The sequence below is a fragment of the Gadus chalcogrammus genome, chromosome 5 (genome assembly GCF_026213295.1).
Source record: "Gadus chalcogrammus isolate NIFS_2021 chromosome 5, NIFS_Gcha_1.0, whole genome shotgun sequence".
NCBI classification, from domain to species: domain Eukaryota; kingdom Metazoa; phylum Chordata; class Actinopteri; order Gadiformes; family Gadidae; genus Gadus; species Gadus chalcogrammus.
Window position 1 is genome coordinate 11055754 of NC_079416.1, and position 23381 is coordinate 11079134.

The 23381-nt window shown below is 48.4% G+C and overlaps 2 protein-coding genes across 4 annotated transcripts in view; one reads left to right on the forward strand and one right to left on the reverse strand.

Annotated features, from left to right (window-relative positions):
- Positions 1–10353, reverse strand: part of akt1 (v-akt murine thymoma viral oncogene homolog 1) — a 35829-nt gene extending 25476 nt beyond the window's left edge. Inside the window, exons 1-2 of the mRNA XM_056590499.1 lie at positions 10161–10353; positions 6935–7150 (exon numbers count right to left, since the gene is read on the reverse strand). Coding sequence (XP_056446474.1) covers positions 6935–6980 — 46 coding nt within the window. The 5' untranslated portion in view covers positions 6981–7150; positions 10161–10353. The remainder of the gene's footprint in view (positions 1–6934; positions 7151–10160) is intronic.
- Positions 10354–14494: 4141 nt separating this feature from the next.
- Positions 14495–22582, forward strand: zbtb42 (zinc finger and BTB domain containing 42). 3 transcript variants are annotated; one of them, XM_056590767.1, is made up of 2 exons: positions 14495–14646; positions 16034–22582. In XM_056590767.1, the coding sequence occupies exon 2, from the start codon at positions 16048–16050 to the stop codon at positions 17770–17772; it is 1725 nt and encodes a 574-aa protein (XP_056446742.1). In that variant the 5' UTR covers positions 14495–14646; positions 16034–16047; the 3' UTR covers positions 17773–22582. The 3 variants fall into 3 exon arrangements, with proteins under 3 accessions (XP_056446742.1, XP_056446739.1, XP_056446741.1); XM_056590764.1 differs by lacking the exon at positions 14495–14646 and adding an exon at positions 14653–15650; XM_056590766.1 differs by lacking the exon at positions 14495–14646 and adding an exon at positions 14653–15629.
- The last annotated feature ends 799 nt before the right edge of the window (positions 22583–23381 follow it).

A 23381-nucleotide genomic window follows, 5' to 3' on the forward strand; every position in this document is an offset into this window, starting at 1 on the left:
AGGGGGGTGGGGGGGGCTGTGGATGGCAGTGGGGCTAGCGGGGGGGGGGGGAGGGGGGGGGGGTTCGATGGCGGCAAACCCTCTTTCTCACGCTCGTAAGAAAGCGCTCACTTCTTCTCTGCGGCGAGTGACACCTGCTGATTACCATAGACACACTGTGGGAAGCAACCCCCCCCCCACCCCACCCCACCCCCAGCCCCCCAGCCCCCGAACCCCCAGCACAAACCAAACCCCACCAACACACACACACAAAGCCCCCACATCCCCTCTTGCCTCAATGGGGCCAGAGATTTTCCCCCCAACTGCACCAACACAACCCCCCCCCCCCCCCCCCTCCCTCTCTCTCACTGGGCAAACAAGCGTCCCTGGATTAGTTAACTGGGTTACCGCATTGCAAACAAATAAACACGCGTTATTTAGCGCAAATTAGAGCCAATTAACTCTCAATGGCCGGAGTAGGGCCCCGGACGCCCTCATACGGCGGAGCGGGGACAAGGCTCCGGCCCCCTCTGCGGCACGGTGACGACCGCAGCAGCAGGTGAGGCGACGGCGTTCCCACCGTTTCCTCGTCACCGCTGGAGCGTCATGCGTCCTCCTGCAGCCCGCAGTGAACCCGGCGAGAAGGGGGGGGGTGGCGCTAAAGCCTCCCCTGACGGAGGAGCCAAACACCGGGATACCACAGAGACACAGACGCCCCGGTCCAAAGCGCTGACGGCGCAGTCCAGCTTCAGGCGCCTTCCCACAGCCCCGGCGTCCTGGCTCAGTTGGCCGGCGTGATCCATCCTCTTCCTCTCCCTCCTGCCCTCTCTCTCCCGCTCACCCACTCACCCTCCCCTTTCTCCCTTCCCCCCCCCCCCTTCTTTCAACTGGAGAGAGGTGCCAGTGATGTGATTGATGTCGGGCACTGGGAGTTTCTTTACCCGATTCCCGAGCAGCTTCCGCCATGGGCCCGTGGTGTCAGCAGGGTTATTGTGCTGTGGTGTGCGCGCGCGCGCGCGTGCGTGTGTGCGCGCGCGCGCGTGCGTGCGTGCGTGCGTGCGTGTGTGTGTGTGTGTGTAGAGTAATGAAGGCGGAGGGCCAAAGGGAGACAGTGAATGTGGAAGTTGAAGGGTGAAGTGTGAAACGGCGGAAGACGGAAGTAATGAGTGTTTTTAATTTAGAAGACAATATTGATCCATAATTGTTGTCAACACTTCCAAACGGGTTTAGTTCTGTTTCTCGTACGATGGCATGCTGACTAATCACGGATATTGGCTTTGGCAGATGGCCAAGTCACAAACTCGGAGGGTGTTTCAAACGGATGACATCGCCGCCTTAGACTCCAGACGGATGTGCAGCGACGGAGACGGAGGAAGGAGACGGACGAGCGAGGAGAGCGAGGGACCAAGGGAGAGCAGGGCCATCTCCACGGGGCCATCCACAGCCCAGCGCCGCAGTGCCACCGAGCAGGCGGACTCGGCACAGAGACCCGAGCGCGGGGAGAGAGCGCCGAGTGGGGAGAGCGCCGCTTGACGGGCCTCCACGCCAGCGCCGCGCCGCGGCACCAGCCCGGCGACAGCTGCGGCACAACCATTTACTTCTCTCCAGCACATTGAGCACCGCCGCCGCCGCCGCCGCGTCCCATTACCGGACGGCCAGACGGCCAGACGCCCGGGGCCCAGATACCCCCCTCTAGCCCACCTGGGGAGGCACCCTCTGCTGCCAGCGCACCCACCCGCTCGGCCGGCCCTGCCTCGGGGCCTTTCGCTCACGACACTATCAGTCAAGTCATCTTCCACTGTTGTCGTCGCCGTCTTCGTCGTCAGGCGGGGGCGGCGTCCGGGGAGAGTCGAGCTGCTTGGCAACAGTTGCCGATGTTTTTTTTTGTCAACGTTTTGTTTTGTTTGTTTGTAGATGGTGGAGTTTGTAGCATCGGGTCATTTGCACTCGTTGGTTTTGGCGTATTGGCACTTTTTGTTGCAATCAAAAAGTGTGAGGGGGCGATACAGTGTTATAGCATATGTATTTGTATAAAACCGTATATCAACTGTTTGTGTTCTGTGAAGTCAGTGAAATTAAAAAAGGAAAACTGACATTTAATTACTTCTTTTATCTACATGGTTCAATAGTTGTGCATATTTGCATAGTGTTTATTTTAATTTGTTTTTAATCAATCCATACAGTTTATACACTCAAGGATACACTACTTCAGTATGTTTGCGTGTGCATGTGTCTCTGCATGTGCGTGTGTTTTTTTTGCGGTTGGCAGTAAGTCAAAGTCCTCCGGGACTCAGGATTGCCCCGTCATGAGACACCCTTGATCAGGTGGGCCGGAATGTTTGGAGTACAGAGAAAAAAATTGTGCGGACTCACATCGCAAACCTTTATCAACTCACAAGGAATCTGTTCAATTCAAATCATGAGGAGAACTTCAAGCCTGATTCAAGCCTCATTTTTGAAGGCCAGGTGAAAAAGTATTTTCGATATGTATATATCTATGTTATTCAAATTCTTAGCAGACATTATTTTGTACAGCGATGCTGCCTTCCTGCCGTTGACTCCCCTTGCATGCTTCTCAATGAGCGCCAGGGCTCTGCTCAGACGACCGATCCCAGGGTGTCTTTTGGGATCACATAACCAGCCACAGGACTCTATGGCCGCCGCCAGCACATAACCATGGTAGGGTCCGGGTAGCACGTCACACACACAGCATCGCCTCTCCTGAGGCTGACTGGGTCACTGAGCAATGTTCTGGGAACATCACAAAGACGCTAGTCAACTTCTGCCCAACCCCCCCCTCCACACACACACACACACACACACACACACACACACACACACACACACACACACACACACACACACACACACACACACACACACACACACACACACACACACACACACACAGTTGTGTGCTCATTTCATCTCTTTTTTCTGCGCCCAGCCTCCACAAACCACACGACCACCGTGTCCGTTCTTCCCCATCAAGGACTGCAGAGGCAGCTTAATGTGCCCCCAATCCAACAGTTGTTGTGGCCTTCGTTAGCCTAACAAGGAGGCCGGGCTCTTTATACTTGTCAGGGGAGCAAATGAGTCAAACAAACAAGGGCTGGGGAATAGGAGGACAAGCAAGCCCTGTTCTGTCGGGCTTCACTGGGCTTTTTTTGGCCACAGTGCTCCTATGGAATCCGGGGAACCCACAATCTATCTCTCTCTCTCTCTCTCTCTCTCTCTCTCTCTCTCTCTCTCTCTCTCTCTCTCTCTCTCTCTCTCTCTCTCTCTCTCTCTCTCTCTCTCTCTCTCTCTCTCTCTCTCTCTCTCTCTCTCTCTCTCTCTCTCTCTCTCTCTCTCTCTCTCTCTCTCTCTCTCTCTCTCTCATATATCGGGATGATGCTTTCTCGTTGTTGGAAACGCAATAGAAATAAAAACATAAACTTCCCCAAAAAAAAGGACATGTAACATTTGATGGGATCTGTTTGGCCGCTGAAGACTGTAGGCACATTCAGACCGTGTGGGTGAAGTATGTGAATCATCTTAAAAGGGAAGTATCATTTTGGGGACGCCATAACCACTGGTTATGATAGGCACAACAAAGTCACAGTGTTTGTTGCAAGCCTCTACTTGCAACACAGTGCATTCTGGGCACATGGTGGATGGCAATTGAACCATTGAAGAAGTCAGATGTACATTCAAATAAGACCAATGTCATCCATATGCAGGCAGATCAACCATGCTTTACTCCGCATCGACGCACAGACACACACAGGAGGGGTCCCCACAAGATTGTGGGGGATGGAGGGGGGGGGGGGGACAATGGCCAGATCAGGAGTGTGACGTGCAACACGAGGCCGAGGGAGAGGCCAGGGAGGGTACATCCTTCAGATCATCTGACCGCGCGGAGCCCGTCTGGAACAAATGCAGCAAACGACTCCCAAGGCTGGGAATCTGGAATTCAAACCGGGGGAGATTAGGCCCTGCTGGGTTTTAACAACGTGCCAAGAGAGACGCCGCGCTCACCCTCGTCATGCCCCAGCCACGACCCGCCCCCCACCCTGGCCCACTGGACATGAGCGCGTACCAGAGTCTAAAACAAGCGCTCGCTCACATACTAAAACGTGACTAATTAAACAGGAATGAGAGGGGAGCTGAGGGGAAAGGGGCCACCGTCCAACTTCTTTACGTGAGCGTTTCAACTGCAGCGATCGGCCTTTCCAACGAGGGCCGCATGTCTCGGAGGTGACTCATAACGGAGCAGAGCAGCGGAAGGTCAGTCCGACAAATACAGCAGTGGCGAGCTACATGAACGCAAGTTGACACTGTTTAAGAAAGTAAAACGTCGTGGGAGAAACACGCCTGCCGATTAAGAGTGTTGCAACTCAGCCCGCGTGTGCAGCGGATTACCTCCCGTCTGCTGTTTACCACGAAAGGCTGCAATTTGTGTGTGAAATGATCAGTTGGCCCCGGACAACAGGGCACGGAGAAACCTTTCATTACCCTCACGTACCGGGCGGGGGGAGGGAGGGAGGGAGGGAGGGAGGGAGGGAGAGAGTGAGAGATATGAGTCACCTGGGCGGTGCCTCACAGAGACCGGGCCTCCTAGAGAGTGGCAGCGCCGGGTCTGGGAGGGGGCGGGGGGGTTGGACTGGGGGTGACGGACGGTCGGACAGGGGTCCGCAAGTGGGCCCTGGCCCTTCTGCGCTGTGACTCCCGGGGCGGGGGAGGGCAACGACGGCATGACAGCCGACGTGACACCCGACTGCCTTCCGTTGTCGCCGTGGCAGCCGGACGCCCTCCCGTCAACACGCGGCGGCTCCCCGGTGACATCTCACACCGCGCACAGCTGCCGAGCCGCGACAACATGCCAGCTCACCGCTCCTGATGGGCTGTTTGTCCAACCCTGTGCGTGCATATGTGTGGGTGTCTCGATGTGAGTGTGTGTGTGGGCACTAAGGGAAAAAAGGAAGTGTATGCGTTGTAGCGAGCGTGCCTGTTTGTGTGTCAGTAATGCGTCCGTGGCATTGTATGAGTAATTAGGTAAAGCGCACGGCCCGATCGGGAGTGTTTTCCTGCTGGTCACTGTTTGACCGCTCCTGTAGTTCTACTTCACACCGGCTACCTTGCAGAGACATCCTCTCTTATCAATGGTGTACAAGGTGTGGAAAATGGAGCGACGCCAACGCTGGCCAGAGACAATAGAAGCAAAACACAAACGGACTCAATCAAATAAAGGCCTCAGAGCAAACAACGGTGAAGTCAGACAATCGTTCCCTTTTCCGTCTCTCTCTCTCTCTCTCTCTCTCTCTCTCTCTCTCTCTCTCTCTCTCTCTCTCTCATAACCGCTCGTTTTACAGCCTCTTGTGTCATACACGTGATTCTATGGCATCGAACACACACCCACTTGGACTCGCTGGGACCTTGGACATCACAGGGAAGCCGGCAATAGTAAATCTGGCAGTACAACACAAATACGCAACACTGGGCCAGACGGCACGCGGTTCCTCATGCTTAGCGTGTTCATGCAAAGCGGGGCTTTAGCACATGAAGCACCGTTAAGTACCCGACAATTTGCCCTCCCACCTTCAGGGAACAAGGTGTCCCCCGCCGCCCCCGCCCAAGAATCCCAACTGAAACCCAGCAGGGGTGTTTCTAAACCAAACCTTATCTTCTTAAGCCATGCCTTCCAGGAACGAAGGGGTATTGTGTGTGTGCGTGTGTGTGTGTGTGTGTGTGTGTGTGTGTGTGTGTGTGTGTGTGTGTGTGTGTGTGTGTGTGTGTGTGTGTCCTTACTGGAGGCCCTTTGGTTGCTAGGCCCCACCATTAACCCCACCCCCCCCTCCTGAGGTTGAACCTTGGTGAATCTGCCTCAGCCACCCTATGGATCTCATAGCAGCAGCTCAGTGGGACGCTGCGGCTACCTGGTGGGGGCTCTCTGTGACCCTGAGCAGGGGGCAGACTGGGAGAGGCAGCAGTAGGATGGGAGCCGGCCCCACAGCGCACACGCACAAAGCTGCTGAAAGCCGGCAGGTATGCGAGGAATGCCTCCACATCCAAACACAACAGCACCGACAGCATACAATGCGGCTTAACCCCGCTAAAGGGGAACGGCGGGACTTCTGGAGACATGGCCACCGCTCGGCTTATTACATCTGAGTTGTGGTGTTGATCGTTTAGATTGAGTCTTCAAAGAGGAGGGATCAGGGATTTCTTCGGCGTTGCTTTAGAATAAGAGGCCAGCTGCCATCATTGGGTCAATTACAGGATGTTGTCAATCCAAGAGTTCAGATAAGCCTCCAATTTATCAGATTATGTGTTGTTGAATATTTACTTTTAAACTGTCGGATGTGATTGACATTTGCATTGTGCGGAATCCACAAACCCTTATATATTGGGGTGAAAAAAATCCTAAATAAGAATCTAGACATCAACAAGAAAGGGGCTTTCTTATTGCTACAAGACCAAATAGGGACTCACGATATCAGCTCGTTAAATTTGAGCTACAGCAGAGATGCAATAGAAAAACACCGGCCTTCAAAGGTTTTCTGAAGGCAGCGTTTAAAAGAAGAACGTGTTTCTCGATGACTCCTGAACTCCCCGAAGCTCCACGATGACAAGACAAGATCATTTAGCAGAAGTATGTGGCATATTAGGCAACATTTATGAGTAAATATTCTGGCGAACAATGATATATACACAATCGATTATGCAACACACAACTAATCAGAGTTGCTTTCCAACAGAGGGTTAAAAGTTCAGCGTAGGCACTGTTTTGCTCTTGTTTGCCACTATTTTCCTTCATTGTGTCAGAAGTGGCTCAGACTTTGAGGAACCTCTATAATCTCCAACAACAAACCATGAGAGCCAGAGTCCATCCTTTTTGTTCCAGCACTGCCGGCCACGTGGGGCTTTATTCATTACCACTCCTCATTACCATCAGCATGTTTTCGCCACTCACCTCGTTTATGCAGCCATCCCTCCTTGACGATCACCGCGTCGGCCATGATGGCGGGCAGGGCGGTGGATCCAGGGCTCTGGACGCGGCCTCGCTCGCTCGCCCCCTCCCTCTCCTCCTCCTCCTCCTCCTCCTCAGACAGCAGCAAAGTCTCCTCCGCTCTGGAGACTGGAGACCGAGATCCGGGCGCTGAAGGATGTCTCAACACCTGCTGGCTACCTGTTAGCAAGAGAAAAGAGAGAATCCTATTGAAGCGAGCAAGTCCTTTTTCTCCCTCTCTTCGCAGAATACTGAATGGCAGGTGAACACAGAAGAGGGAGGAGGGGGGGGGGGGAGGGGGGTGGGGGCAAGCCAGTCCTAGTTCAGTCTGGTCCAAGTCAAGTCTAGACAGACGCATTTATTATATACCGACCATTTATATCGGTGTGAATAAAGCCTTATCCTCCCCAACCTACGTAAGGTAGCCTTATTATACGAGGCTCAATTCAAAGACAATGATTAGCGTAAGAAAAGGTCTGCAACACCAACAAAACGCCCTGCCTGTCGACACTTATTTACACTAGTTTAACACATGAGGGTGGGTGTGGAAGCAACACAGAAGAAAAACCAGGATAATTATTGCCCTGCATGAACACACGGGCTATAGACTCCACACCCGTGCATCAGCAAAGGACCAGGGTGCGTGGTGTTGTTCATGGTGGCGGGGAGTGGAACAGAGAAGCGGATGGGGTCTATTGACAGGACCGCGAGCCAGTCATACCCAGAAGTACATCCACTGGCGAATATGCTTTGCTCTAGCCGAGACCCAGCTGTCAGAGCCCTCATTTGTCTCAATTACAGGGAGTGAGTTCATTCAGGCAGGTTTATTTTTGCTCAGCATTTTTGTTGATTACACTGTGTGTGTGGTGGTGCCCACCCCAATACACACAGTCCTTCTTGGGAGGAGATCTCCGAGAGCGATTTTAGAATAGCGCGGTGCACGTGAAAACACGATAATGGCGCAAACTGTTCCAGAAGTCTTGCTCTCTGCATCCAGGCCCGTCGTCTCCCTTACAGACATAGAAATCGGGATGGGATACGTTACAAGAACCGAGTCAATGTTGACACACACACACACACACACACACACACACACACACACACACACACACACACACACACACACACACACACACACACACACACACACACACACACACACACACACACACACACACACACACACACACACCACTGTGGAGCCACAACAGAGCGCTGCTGTTTTAACGGGCCGACCTGTTGCAACTGTGGCCTGTGTGGAAAACTGGCTGGGCCGCTGCCAACAACACCGCAGCTAGCAGCCACTGAGTGAACCCAGTACCCTGACAGTGGGTCACATGGTCCGAGGGCCTGGGGGCCACCGCCTGCCCGACTGACTGCCCTGCTGTCGGGCCAGCTTTCAATCATTCATCGTTTTGGCTCTGACTCCGGGGGGGCCGCTTCATTCGATGCAAATCAGTGTCATGCAGCAAAAGATGCCACACACCGAGGGAGTCAGTGGGTCAAACAACCCCCCGTCCCCCCCCGTCCCACACGGACCAAACTGTGGAGGAACGTACAAGGTAGCCCACCGCCTCCCAAACCCCACCGGCGGGTGCAGCAACTTTAGCTTCCGTCTTACGCTCTTCCTGGGTTAAACCCTGAGGGATTCCAAGCTCTGATGTAGGCATTGTACCTCTGGAAACGCTCAAAGTATTCAAAAACGTCTGGGCGTCTGCCCTTCTCCCCGATGATGCGAGCAGAGGGCCACGTGACGCCAAGGACGCGGCGGGCGAATCCTCCCGAGCCGTGATAACGCAATCATCACTCGCTGTGGCGTACGCATCCCAGCGAGGACACAATTGGTTCGCCTGTGTGCCGGGCAAATTTCAAACAGCATTCCTAAGATTCTGAATGCAACTGGTGGCACATATGCGTCAACGGGATGGCGAGGAACTCTAAAATCCTTTCACTTAGTGACGGGCATGGCATGGGGGTGGAAATAAGAGTGGGTGGTGACTGGCTTTACGCCGTTTTGCACACAGAACAAGGAGAGCCACACATTTAGCAGGCTGCGTCGTTTGGGCCAGCTTGTTGCGTCTTCCCCCTGTCACATGCCGTGTACCCTCGCATGTACACAGTAGGACGATGGAGTCCCATGACTGATGAAAACAGCATGTCTACAGTCAAGGGAGCAACATGCCAAGGGACAATAGTACTTCTGCCTCTTACTATAGGATATTTTTTTGGGCAGGATTTTATATACTTGTTTTTATGACTTTGTGGATAGTTATTATATTAGAAACTCATATCTGGAACATTTTATGTATCTTCTTTGGACATGCATATATTTGACGGTGATGCTCAAACTAGGAGGTTGAATATGCATTAAAGATGATACAACTGAAATAGTTGCTTAAGATAGCAGTGTGTTAGCAACAAAGGGACAACAGGAATGCAATGCATTCTGCACGTCCTTTGACTTGGTGTCAATATGACGCATCCGGTCAAAAGGTGCAGACAACTCTTCACAACAAAGGCGTTAGTTTGCATCTTTCTGCAATTGTTTCTTGATTAGATTCCTACTTGCAACATTGTTTCGATAAAAACAACAACTTGGTTTCACGTGTATGCAAATTTGAGAAAAGGGTATCCTCTCACCTTGTTAATAACATAAACAATCATGCAAAAATCCCCTCACAGAATTAGGCAATCAAACAAAAGCCCTGGTCGTAAATGACGAGAAACTGTTTCCACTCTTGTTGTTGCACACTTGAAGCTGTTGTTTTGATGATCCTATTGAGCAATAAAAGTAGAGCGAGCACTTCCCGTGGAAGTAAGCCATACAATACAAAATGGTAATTGATATGTTGGCGTCAACGCCAGCTTTGTTTCAAAATGCTTATTGTCCAGAAAAAATTGAATGGTTGAATTTTTAAGATTGATTGACCATCGGTATTGCATAAACAAAACTGTATTCGTTGAATGTAATACACACATCTACGAGGAACTTTGATGCAAAAGTAGTTCAAAGCTAAATAAAGTCCAGAAATAACTTAATTTCACGTTTGCATTTAGCGATAGAGAGGATATGGGGCCTAGTAGGGCAGTTTGGGTAAGAATAACCGCATCCCATGTAGTACAATGGGACTTACCCTGTCTAGCTTTCGACCTCTTATAGTTACCATCAGAAGGAAACGCTGGCAATTACCTGGACAGGAAGTCAACAGTGTGTCCGTTTCATTATAGTAAGCTGTTTCGGCGATTTATTTAGTTGATGAGTCCTTCAATAATCTGGACAAAAGTGCTTTCATTTACTCCGTTTCTCTTGCCTTTCTTCCACTACACCTCCCAAACGTCCTGTCTGCAATGCTTCTGTAGCACAAAAAAACGTTCTCCCGGGTCCTAGTGCCGACATTTGCTCACATTCGGGAGTGGCAAGCATGAGTCAAGTCATCATCATCATGTCAATATTCGAACAGGTGAAAACATTATTCTTTTCAAACGCAAAATTGTAAACGGGCAATTCTAGAATTTATAAATAAGTTAGATGACTTGTCATGACTAAATGACTGTGCTTTTCAAGTTATTAGAAAAAACTAATGCCAAGACATCAAACAATGACGAGAAATTACTTAGATTAGGCTACATCATATTCATATTACAACAAAAAATAAATAAATAGAGAGAAAGAGAGAGAGAGAGAGAGAGAGAGAGAGAGAGAGAGAGAGAGAGAGAGAGAGAGAGAGAGAGAGAGAGAGAGAGAGAGAGAGAGACAATAGTATACTGTACCTATAACTATCCTGGAACTATTGAATACTCTGCAATGCTTTGCACGTTGGGGCCCAGTGCAGTTAAATAGCACAAAGTAGGCAACATAGTTCATATGTAGGCTATGTGAAAGTTACAAATATATATATAGCCTACAATAATATATCTATAAACAGTAATTAAGTAAGTACAATAATTCCATCCAAGAATCTACTTGGGTCAAAGTATTTGAGTATTTGATATGGTATTAGTATAATAGGTATATAGTATCAAATTTGAATTAGGCCTACTCATTGACAGCTCTCCTCTTATTTTTGTATAAAATAATGTTGGTTAATGTTTATTAAAAAATATTGAAATAACAAAACTTTTTTTGTGATTGTATTGCTTTTATGAAAATCTTTGTAGATTGTCGTCCTACTAAAATAACTTCAGCACTTTCCAGAGTAAATGCCAAAGTAAATCCACTATGTTCCTTTACAACTACCATTACACATTGGTCAGTCATGTTCTAGTTAAACAGGTATGGTAAGCCTTAACTCAACATGAGGAGGGTTGGATAGCAGAAAAAATAGCTGTCAGGATATAAATACTGCTCCTTAGATCCTCACTAATTATGGCTAACATTTCCCATATTCTTTCAACAATAGTTTCTCTTTTTACAGAATATTTCCCAATATTATTGATTTTTTCTTTTTATTTGATGTTAACAATAAATTGTATCGAAGTTAATTATGAAACGTTGGGCATTTGACAATAGCTCATCTTGAGAAGCTTTGTTGACACCTGCTCAGCCCACCAACTTTCTCGTTTCCTTTGGTTAGACCCACTGAGCAAACCCCCCAGAGCACAGGTGGTGTGGTGCTGTGGCTATCAAGCTATCGCGGTGAGTTAAAAACAACAAACAACAACACAATCAAATAATAACAATACAAAACTGTCCTCAAAAGAAGGAATCTGAAGACAGAACCAAGTTTGTTTTTCTATTCCAATCAACCAAGTACCAAATACATTTGATTTGATCATTTACTATTAACTATATTAACATGACAAATTATGATTAAGCATGTGGCTTGTGTATATGCATACTTTACATTACATATGTATATTATGTATGTAAGTATGAATATAATTTATACTGTGTTGTACATTTGTATCGTATTTATCAGTGTCTCATCCCATATGGGCTGGCATATAAGGATACAGGACACTCAATAAAAGCAATCAATCAATCAATCAATCAATCAATCAATCAATCAATAATGTAACACCTGTTGCAGGTGAAGTTGATTGAACCTGGTGAACAGAACATGTGTGCAGAAGGGGAGCTCCTCATCCCAGTATAAACGTCTGGCTCCAGTAAACAGGCCATTGCTGTGGCCGATCACTGGGAGGGCACCATTGGTCCAGTGGGAAGAGTGGTGTGTGGTACAACAGAAGCTGGGTTGCTGGCGGTCGGACTACACTGGAATGTGGGGCCTTTTTTGTTTGTCTGAGATACAGAGAGACAGAGAGACAATGAGTGAGAGAGAGGGAGAGAGAGAGAGAGAGAGAGAGAGAGAGAGAGAGAGAGAGAGAGAGAGAGAGAGAGAGAGAGAGAGAGAGAGAGAGAGAGAGAGAGAGATAGCGAAAGAGAGAGAGGGAGGGATGGAGGGAGGGAGGGGAAGTTAGAGAGAGCGACAGAGAGCGTGAGAGATAGATAGAGTGGGAGAGAGAGAGAGAGAGAGAGAGAGAGAGAGAGAGAGAGAGAGAGAGAGAGAGAGAGAGAGAGAGAGAGAGAGAGAGAGAGAGAGAGGGCGAGTGGATCGGGTGGTGGGGGGAGGGGGATGGTAGAGGGGAGGGGGGGAGAATGCCATTGATGATTGCAGACAGAAAGAATGAACCTCCAGGAAGTGTTCTCTCGTTCTCTCCCTCCTCCCCCTCCACCACACTCATTCTCTTTCCTTCCCTCCCTCCCTCCCAATCACCCCCCCCCCCCCCCTGCCCCTCTCTCTCCCCCCCATCCCTCTCTCTCCCTCTCTTCTCTGTGTGTGTGTGAGAACCTTCAGCACGCTGAGCCTCTCTCTGAGGCCACCATCCCTGGGCACAACCACTGCTTTGTCTTGCCCCTGTGTGAACACACACACACACACACACACACACACACACACACACACACACACACACACACACACACACACACACACACACACACACACACACACACACACACACACACACACACACACACACACACACCCTTCCTCTGCCGGGCCGTCTGCGTTTGCCAGGCCAGGGAAACACAGGGCCACTGGTCCTATTCTTATCCACATAGTTGGTCCTGTACTGTGTGTGTGGCATGCACATGTGTGTGTGTGTGTGTGTGTGTGTGTGTGTGTGTGTGTGTGTGTGTGTGTGTGTGTGTGTGTGTGTGTGTGTGTGTGTGCGTGCGTGCGTGCGTGTGGGAGTGTGCTGAATGGTAAACAGTTTTCATATGGCACAAACATCTGAAGCTCAGCATTCAGAACATCTCGTCCACTGGCTCTTTGTGATGATGAGAAGAACTATTTCCGAGGGCCCCCCTCTTCTGAACATCGTTTGTGTTTCGAACCACCGATCTAACAGCCCCCCATTAGCCTGCCTCACAGCGCGTGACAGTGAAGGATACGTCCTGTTCCACGACGAGGAAGAAGAGAAAAATAAGTTTAGCTCGTACTTTTTGATTTGTTAACGGCCGTCGTGGAGAAACGGCGCGGGGGTACGGATTCCCACCCCTGGTGGTGTGATGGTGACAGCCAGACTAAAAATGGAATAAGGCCATAAGTGGATAAGAGTCCTCGGCGGTCGCCCCCTTCCAAGCCAGTGGCTGGCCGCCTCCCGTCACACTACTCATTCCCCTCTGTGTCGGGGGCCTTAAGGAGCTGCAAATGGCCCTTTCAAAACACACGACAGCTGGAACACAGGGCAAAGGTGACCAAGGCAGTTGGGAGGGGGAGGGATGTGTGTGTGTGGTTGTGTGTGTGTGTGTGTGTCTGGGTGGTTGTTTGTGTGTGTGCGTGTGTGTGTGTGTTTGGAGGCTGCTTGGGAGGGGATGGTGCATGTCTGTATGTGTGTGTTTATGTGTGTGTGTGTGTGTGTGTGTGTGTGTGTGTGTGTGTGTGTGTGTGTGTGTGTGTGTGTGTGTGTGGAGGCTGGCTGGGTGGAAGGGGGTGGTGCGTGTGTGGGGCACAAGACGAGCAGCTGCAACCTCAAGCCTCTGTTTCCCCGGCTGCACTGCCATCACAAATACTCACAATTATAGAGTAATATGTTTTGTGAATCTTCAAGGAGGAGCCAATGATAGTAACACAGGACTGAAATTATTTAGAGTTAGAAGTATGTAAAGATAACGGTTAAAGCCCGGAGATCATGTGTTGTAGATGAATCAACTGAATTATTTAAGATGAGGGATCATCTTCAAAATAAACAAAGTACCTTTGAAATAATGATGAATACAAACGAAACGTAACATAAATGACGCAATCCGATAGTTCTCATAAGACAAAACCTACAATATAATTCTGATAACTCTTCTAAATATGTCAATGACAAGCCAACAGCAAGTCAACGAAACAACAATAGACTCCGCAAACTATTATTTAGCATGCCAAATTATTCATGGCAGGTGCTTTTTAAAAGAAGGTATTTCTGTTTCCCAAGGTGCTCTGCTACTTGCTGCCACTGTGTGAATCCGTGGAGTAGTACAGAACTTATTGTGGCCGGAACTATCGCGAGACTGTGCTATTATCAACCTGCTTGACACAGCGCTGAGTGCAGCTTGCCTGCTGCCAGCCAGGGTCGAACTGAAGCCCAAGAAACGACGGGAGAAGCGAACATCTGGCCTCACATCATGAAAAGACATCGGGACATATAGGCGAAGAAAAACAAGTATCGGAGAAATAATACATGTGAGTATGTTGTTCTCAACTATGGGAACCGAGAAAGCGAAAGTTGGGTTCGCGTTGGGTTGGCCAGCGGCAGTTGCAGTGAGTTCCTGTGCTCTTAAAAGGCTCCCGGCGGCAGCAATGCATTTCCCAACACGGACATGGTGCTGGTTTCACAGCCTCGTCCTTGCCTTTCTGCTGCCTTCTTATCTCAGTATGGTCCGGCTCCTTCGCTTTAAATGAACGAATTGTTGTGCTCGAAGTTCGCTACTTTTCGCTGCGGTGTCGTTCCGAAATAATTGAGTTGAAAACCGATCTGTTCTAGACAGTTGGGATTTCTGCTTTTTGCCGATTCAGAAGAGACTTATCGTCCCGGTGGTGCGCGTTTAAGTGCGTATAAAGAGCCCAGTTTCTTTATTTGACTTATTCGCGTCGGCTGCTGTGCGGCGGACTCGCTTTTCTTTTTAAGCTTATTTTTTTTAGATTGTCAAAGTGACACAATGTTCCTTCTACGGCTACTTTATATACATCTGTTCGTGCTATAAGTTAAGGTAAAATATATTTTTGGTACTGGCGTCGCTGACCATAACATATGGCATAAAGAGCAGCACAGCTGGAGGTACCGTTTCCATTGCAGTGATGTCAGAGCAGCTGACTCCACAGCTTGCAGTGTAATTAGCAAACAGAGCAGCAGTTTACTCACTCTCTCCTCTGGCTTTTTCTTAACCTTGCCCCCGATGGGCGACTGGTCGTTTTCTATTCCAAGCTCTGCCTTTCTATCATTTCAGTTGTTTGTGTGCATATGTGGGAACAGTTGTACATGATTGTGCATTGTGTGACGAGCAGTTAGTTTAAAGACAGATCGTGATGTTTTAAACGCAGAAACGTGCGTGTGGCGCTGATCGGATGGTCCATCCGTTTATAAGAGAAGCGCACAAAGTAGGGCTCACCCACCGGGATGCTTTTTGGAATATTTGGAAACGGAACTGGTGACAGAATGATACAAGGTCAGACGAGCGAATATTATAGTAGGTAAACTATTCGCTATTCACAGATAAATTAAGATTGCCTTTTTTTGTTTGTGGCTATATTTTGTAAATGATTGAACCAAATGACGATAAGTGAATATACTTTGAACTTAAGGTAAAACTAGTTTCTTCGATTGAAAAAAAAAAAACACGTTTATTTCATGTTTTATGTTATATAGTTGATAAAGTATTGACGTGTACTTATTTCAACTTTTTACTATTGTTCAACAAAATAATAGGTTGACGGTTCGCATTGTTTGGTTTCGGGGGGATAATCACCTCGTCGTTTGGTCGCTAATGCCCGTTCGTTGCTACCTCCGCGACACCCTCTCAAACACCTGCATTGCATTTATACACTATCCTGTTTTTCCTGTTCCCACCAGGTTATGAAGGTAGAATGGAGTTCCCACACCATAGCCGCCAGTTGCTGCAGTGTCTGAGTCAGCAGCGTCACCAAGGTTTCCTCTGTGACTGCACTGTTCTCGTCGGGGAGGCTCGATTCAAAGCGCACAGGGCCGTGCTGGCCTCATGCAGCATGTACTTCCACCTCTTCTACAGGGACCAGCTAGACAAAAGGGACGTTGTGCATCTGAACAGTGACATTGTGACAGCGCCGGCTTTCAGCCTGCTCCTTGAATTTATGTATGAGGGGAAGCTGGAATTCAGCACTCTGCCCGTGGAGGACGTGCTGGCCGCCGCCAGCTACCTCCACATGTACGACATCGTCAAAGTGTGCAAGGGCAAGCTGAAAGATAAAGAAGTGTCCCCGCTGGATGGGAGGACGGCCGAGGGCCCCGGCCTGCGCCTGGCGCTGGGCAGCGCGGGGGACAGGGAGAGCTCCTCGGACGGGGAGCAGGCCGGCAAGCAGCTTGTCCGGCGACAGCCCCCCGCGCCGGCCCCCGGCCATCACAGGCCTCCCCCCGCCGAGGACTCTGACACGGACAGCAAAGTGGGGCTGGCTGTCACCCTGTGTGATCGCCCTGTGCAGAGCAGGCAGAAGGCCAACGGTCAGTCCGGCCGGTCCCCGGACCTTGTAGGTGTCAATTATGTGTCGGCAGAGGCCGAGGCCTGTGTCCAAACAGCTGGAAAAACAAAAGCTGATGTCAGTAGCCGCGCCGTATCCCTGTCCCAGAGGTCCCTGGCTTCGGATGACATGGACTGCGCGCTGGATTTGTCTTTCAAGCCGCCGTCTAGCAGGGATCCCTTCCACCCCTCCTACGTCGCGGGACAGCTGGCCCTCGACAGCCAGCAGCAGGGCACTGAGCCACTTGTTAAAGACGAACACGACTTGCTGTCAGAGCAGGAGGACAGTGAGCCGATGAGCCCGGAGAGCCAGCGCTTTGGGAATAGTGCCAGGAGCTCGGTGGTGACAGGGTTCGCTGCCCTCTTCCCGGGCAACAACGGCTCCACAGCCGCCCTGCTCTCCCGGGGGGAGGACCTGATGATGGGGGAGGAGGAGGAGGAGGACGAGGAGGAGGAGGGGGGGGGGAGACGGGGGCGCCGCCGCCCCCCCGGCCACCACCACCACCAACACCACCACCACCGCGGGGGCAGGGAGGGCGCCCCCGGCCGGGAGGGGGAGGGGAGGGGGAGGGGCGCGCTGCTGGCAGGGGACAGCGAGGAGGAGGACGAGGACGAGGACCTGGCCTCCTCGGACATCTCCACGTCCAGCGGCGTGCTGCTGCTGCCTCCGGTGGCGGCGGCGGCGGCGGCCGGCCAGCAGGTCTGCGTGTGCCCTCTGTGCAGCAAGGTGTTCGCCAGCCCCCACGTGCTGCAGCTGCACCTCAGCTCGCACTTCCGCGAGAAGGACGGCACGCGGGCCAAGCTGTCGCCCGACGGCTCGGTGCCCACCTGCTCGCAGTGCGGCAAGACCTTCTCCTGCATGTACACGCTGAAGCGCCACGAGCGCACACACTCGGGCGAGAAGCCGTACACGTGCGGCCAGTGCGGCAAGAGCTTCCAGTACTCTCACAACCTGAGCCGCCACGCGGTGGTGCACACGCGGGAGAAGCCGCACGCGTGCAAGTGGTGCGAGCGGCGCTTCACGCAGTCGGGGGACCTCTACCGCCACATCAGGAAGTTCCACTGCGTCCTCACCAAGACCTTATCGACTATCGGATAAAAACTAAACAAACTCACAGACAGAGAAACACTCTTCACTGGTGCCATGGCAGGAGAGACACACCAGGATGTGTCTCTTCTTGCACTGCTTACTACTACTACTACTACTACTACTACTACTACTACTACTATTACTACTACTACGACTACTACTACTGATTTATGTTTTATTTGTTTTCTTTCTTTCGTGTGAACACACTGGGAATTTGCTGGAGTCGATGCGTGCGTTTTTGGAATTCTACCCCTCATCCGCCCACGAGGCGTTTCTCAAGCTAAAAGAGTTGTAACAAATTTCAAACTGGAGCTAATATAATATATTCTGGTAGCGAGCCATGTTATAGGCATGCATGATGTCCGGAGACAGGGCAGGTTGGAGACTAACCTCCCCATTATGTGTGCGCTGCTGAGGGAAGTCCATCTGGATCCTTTTGGGAGAACAAACAGGACGATGCACTTGTTTTCTCCGTGTCTTATGAGTGTCAATCTGTTGCGTTTTTAGGCGGTGCTACGGAGAGAAAAAGGCCTTTTGCGTGCGTCTGCTGAGCGGAGGAACAATAGTCCATGCTGAAGTGATGTTAGAGCAATCATTTGAGAGAACGATGAGCGTTTCAACGTACACACAGAGGAGCAGTACTGTAAATCAGTGGCAATATCTTCTTTTCTTTTGCCTCCTACTTTATTATTTATTTATAGTATAATACTTGTCTAAATTATCACGAGGCAACGTAAACAGATGAGGTTTGATTATCAAGAGGAAGTGTTGATTATTTTATTTTTTTCATAGAGGCAGTGCATTGCTTCTCAGTTGACATGAAGGTTTTTTAATGAAAAAAAACACACCATCATACTTGAATGTTATCTCAGTCTGGATCATTAATATACAAATATGTATGTTTTGTCTTTACCAGATTTATGTTGTTGTGTCACGTAAACACGCATTGAAGGAAGCTCGCCTTTCAGAGATGAGCATGTAGATAATGGATTACCGCAGTTTAAGCTGCAATATTGGTGCCTCCTGAAACTTTCTTTGCCCAGTGTACTTAAAATAAACCCACATCAATTGGACCTACATGTTTGATTTGAAAATGCTAACGTATCTTAATGCCAGGAGGTAATGTTGGTAGTTGGCAGTAATCTCTCTTTTTACCTGGTATTAACAGCGTGTTAAATGGTGCACACGCTAATGGACAGTGTGAAGGACACACTGGGAAGAGGCGCGAGTGTGAATGTCGACACACGATTCTTGTTTTAATAATGGATTGGTTACCATCTTTGTAACCAGCCTCTGCTCTATTGCCTACTGCTGGATCTACTAACTTGTTCGTACTTTCTTTCTTTTTTTTTTTACATGCACATGATATCATGTCCCCTTCCTGTCTGCGTCTGAGATACTACTGATAATATTCAAGCTCTCACTTTGGGAAGAATTTACCTTGAACTTTTGGAAGAAGACTGTGCAGTTTTGTTTAGTTAAACATCTTTTTTGTTTTGACTGTTAGGGGTTCACTTAGATTCTATATATTACTTCTTGCCTGCAAGTAGCACTAAACGTTGATGATATTCATTTCATCCTACCTGAGAAGACTTGATGATAATTATTTATTAGTTGGACTTGGTTCAGGGTTTATTAAACGTATAATCTGATTTCTATAAGCTTGAAAGACATTTCTTGGTACTTCTATTGAATTTGTGGGCTGTCCGACCTTCCATTGAGCAAATAGTGACTAATAGTTTTATTTTATTTCCATCCACCACACACAAAACTTAAGTATTGAAAATGTGTCACACTGATCTTAGAGAGGCACTTGTTTTTAGCATCCATGTAGTTTCAACACTATTGTCTAGGCTGCTATTTCTTACTCTTTGTATATTTAATGTAAATATATAGAAATATTTATCAAACTTTGATTGTGTGTTCCATGTTGGCCTGCTGGGGCGGAGGAAGCCAGTGGTCATACTGTGGCTGCTGTCACTCCTTGGCTTCCAAGTTGTGTCTTCCCCGGAGGGTTTTGACCTTTTTCCTTTTATCTCCCCCCCGTACTCCGGTCTCCGTACCAGAGGCGTTTGTGCCCTCGCTGTTTTAACCCGAGAAAACGTTTGTTTTCACAAGCACTGGCACAACGGATACAGAGTAAGACTACCTATAGAAGTAAGACAATATCGCCATTGTCCCCCCCCCCCCTATATCCCAGGTAGTTCTCAAGGAAACATTGTGGGGCTCTGTTACTGCTGAGGGGTGGCGGTGGTGGAGGGAGACAGCCCGCCAGGGCTCTCTTTGCACTTTTCTGTATTAAATGGAGCCTTTGGAATGTGAGGAAGGCATTCAGCAGAGGCAGAGTGAGGGGAGACTGTAAACAGGTGCATTGTGGGGCTGCATCAAGGAGGAGCTGGCTGTCCCAGCATGCAGTAGATAAGTGCTCCATTGTTCTTGCATGTAGGGGATGATACCATGGCAACTTGATTGCACATCTATCAGGAGAATTATCTTAATTGTCCTTAGTATTGCTTTTCGAGTCGTCCTCATGGCAAACATGACCCATAAGAAACTGCGATGGCTTAAGGAAGTTAACGACCTTGTCAACATTGGTCTAGCCCTACACGACTTGGGTTTTAGGGTTTACTATGTTTATTAATAAAAACTTTGTGTGGTCTTCTGTTAGAAGTTCAAGTCAATGCAGGAGTTAAACTCTTGGAAGATTAAATGCAATTTATTCACTCTGTTCCATAATCGGTAATCTGTAATGGCAACTCATGGAATGGTTTGGTTGTGATTTTTTTGGGGGGTTGATTTGGATTACTGTCTTTTGTTATTTTACTTTAAAAGCATGACTTTGATTGGTCAACTATAGGCTTCTTAAAATCCTTGGTGCAGAAAAACAACTTTAAATAGTCAATTACACACACACACACACACACACACACATACATACATACATACATACATACACACACACACACACACACACACATACATACATACATACATACATACATACATACATACATACATACATACATACATACATACATACATACATACATACATACATACATACATACATACATACATACATACATACATACATACATACATACACACACACACACACACACACACACACACAGTTGATTTAACTTTCCGCCTGCAGCGCAAATCGAACATGGTGCAGTTTAACTCTGATGTACACGTGTACAAATGTAGAAAGTAAACTAACAATGTATAAAGACATGTTTTGTGTTTATTTTGTTTTTCAGTCCTTTCATTTGTAACTCCAGGAAGATCACAGAATGTGCCTTGTAGACACACTGCAGTGTGTTGTATCTGGAGAGGAGTCCCCCTTTATACACTGTACTGTCTGCCCTAGACTCCGGTCAAAATGTTAATGTCACTTGTTCGTTTCAAACTGTCTATATAAATATATATATAGATGTATCAAAAAAATGAAGTCTTTTTTTAAATTATTTCTTCTGGCTGCTTTTGGAGATTAGAATGAGATATTGAGTTTACCACTGTGTTCATAAATATGTTCTTGGTGTGTAAACACTGGGGACATGCACTCTGTTAGGCTTATATTAGCCACGATTGTTAGGAGCTAACAAAAGTCTTGTTTATTTTATTTGATGCATTTGTTGAATGTGAAACACCGAACTCTCCCAATTTGTACAAAAACACATAGCATTTCTCTGAACGGGGGCTGTTTTTTATTATTTTGTGCTTAACTCCTGCTGTATGTTTGGTAGACTTTCACTGATACTGGAATGTTTCTCTTTTTACAGGTTCCAACTGTGAAATTGTGTATAATCATGAGAAATATTTATGACCGCATTGCCATCTTGTGCAACCTTTGACTCAACAGAGCATCTACATGTCAATGAACGTCTTTTTAATTACATTTGTAGAAGTGCCATTAGAAGTTAATATAATTTTTTTTAATAAGAAAAGTATATTTTATAGTAATCAAAAGCTTGATTATTAGTGGTCTAGAGATTAGAGGACAATCTTAAGAAGAATTGACATTGCTTAGTTTTCGAGGCAATTTACTTCGATCTGTAATATGTATCTGCTGTTTTTCTTTTGTTTGCGCTTTTCAAGTGTGCTTGTGTGTCTGCTGTGAAAATGTGACAATCTTGATTTAGTTCTTTATTACAATATGCATAGATTAAATGAAAAGACTTTCTCTGACTGTGGAATTCTTTTATTTGCATGAGTTGTGTTTACAGTTTATATGCATATTTAATCAAATTTTCATTATAAAATATAACAACGTTCAAAAGTTTGATCAAAACTTCCTCTAAGTTGGACTAACAGTAAGGACCTCTAGGAGACAGTGAGTTGTCTTTTAGTCCACCTCCTAGGGGGGGGGTTCTGTGGTCTGAGTAGCAGCAGCAGTAGGAGTGTGTGTGTGGGCGCAGGGCATCAATGCGATGTGTACAGAGAAAACAGCATGTGATAGAGCACTGTGGGTCAAACAGTCGCTATCCCCACGGACACTGTAAATGGAGTGCAAGGACAGGGCACAGTAACCATTCCATCAAGGTGCTGTGGCATAATAAGCTGATGAATCCAGTGTTACATAACTAAAGTCATTATAGGTAATGCAGTTATTATAAACATAAAAAGGACTGAATTGTCCAAAAGAAAAACTTGAATATATTCTGTAGATAAAAGCAAAACAGTGCGTAAACAAACTGCCTTTCCAAATATCTGCTTTTGATTTGGGATCTCCGTCGCGCCACTTGTTCAGTCACCGTCTTCCGACGGAGAGAGAGATGGCTTTTAATTATCCCCCCGCTGCTGTGCTATAGTAAATCCAGCTGCACTGCTATGCAAGCCCAATGGAGACCGGCTCGGGTTCCCAGCCTCCCTAAACCCCCCCCCCCCCCCCCAAGAACACCCATTCTGGGAAACCCCATATAGAGAAGAGCTGTGTCCCTGCCCCCATCCATCCATCCACTCATCCATCCAACCCCTGCAGCCAACACCCCCCCTTCCAGCCCACGGCTTCATCCCGCGGTTCCATTGTGTGCGTGGGTAGTAGCTCAGCCGGCCCTATTGTCTGGCTCCTCTCCCCATGCGCGTACTTTGTACACAAAGAAGAAGACACGGTGGCGCTGGGCCCGCCAGTGGATCACAGCATAAAGAAAAAAACAATACAAAAAAACCAATGTCCCTGTAAGACCATTCATTCATTGAGACACAACCTCAGCCACAGGCACCTCACGGTAAATAAGGGCCCTGGAAGGCCTGCGCTGGGAGCACCAGGCACTGTCAACACCCCTCCTCTGGATGCACTCCGGTGCAGCGTTTACAGCCAACAACCCGCATTTCCCAACACATCTGCCCCCGAAAGATACAGCAGCAGCACTTATGGGAAAGGCGTACGAGTGCGGCGAGCAGGTTCCTTTACGCTTGTGAACCGAATGCACTCTACGTGGAAACGGAGGGGTTGCCATGTGACAGAGCTTAGCTGCAGAGGGGGAGTAAAGAGATGTGTGTGAAGTCTTACTAGGTGGCGTAATAGAGCATTCCTCGCGCTCGGCTTAAACCTGTAAACCTGACTCGTTTTGGTGCTTACTTTTGTGTGGGTGTTTGTGTGTGCGGGGAGGGAG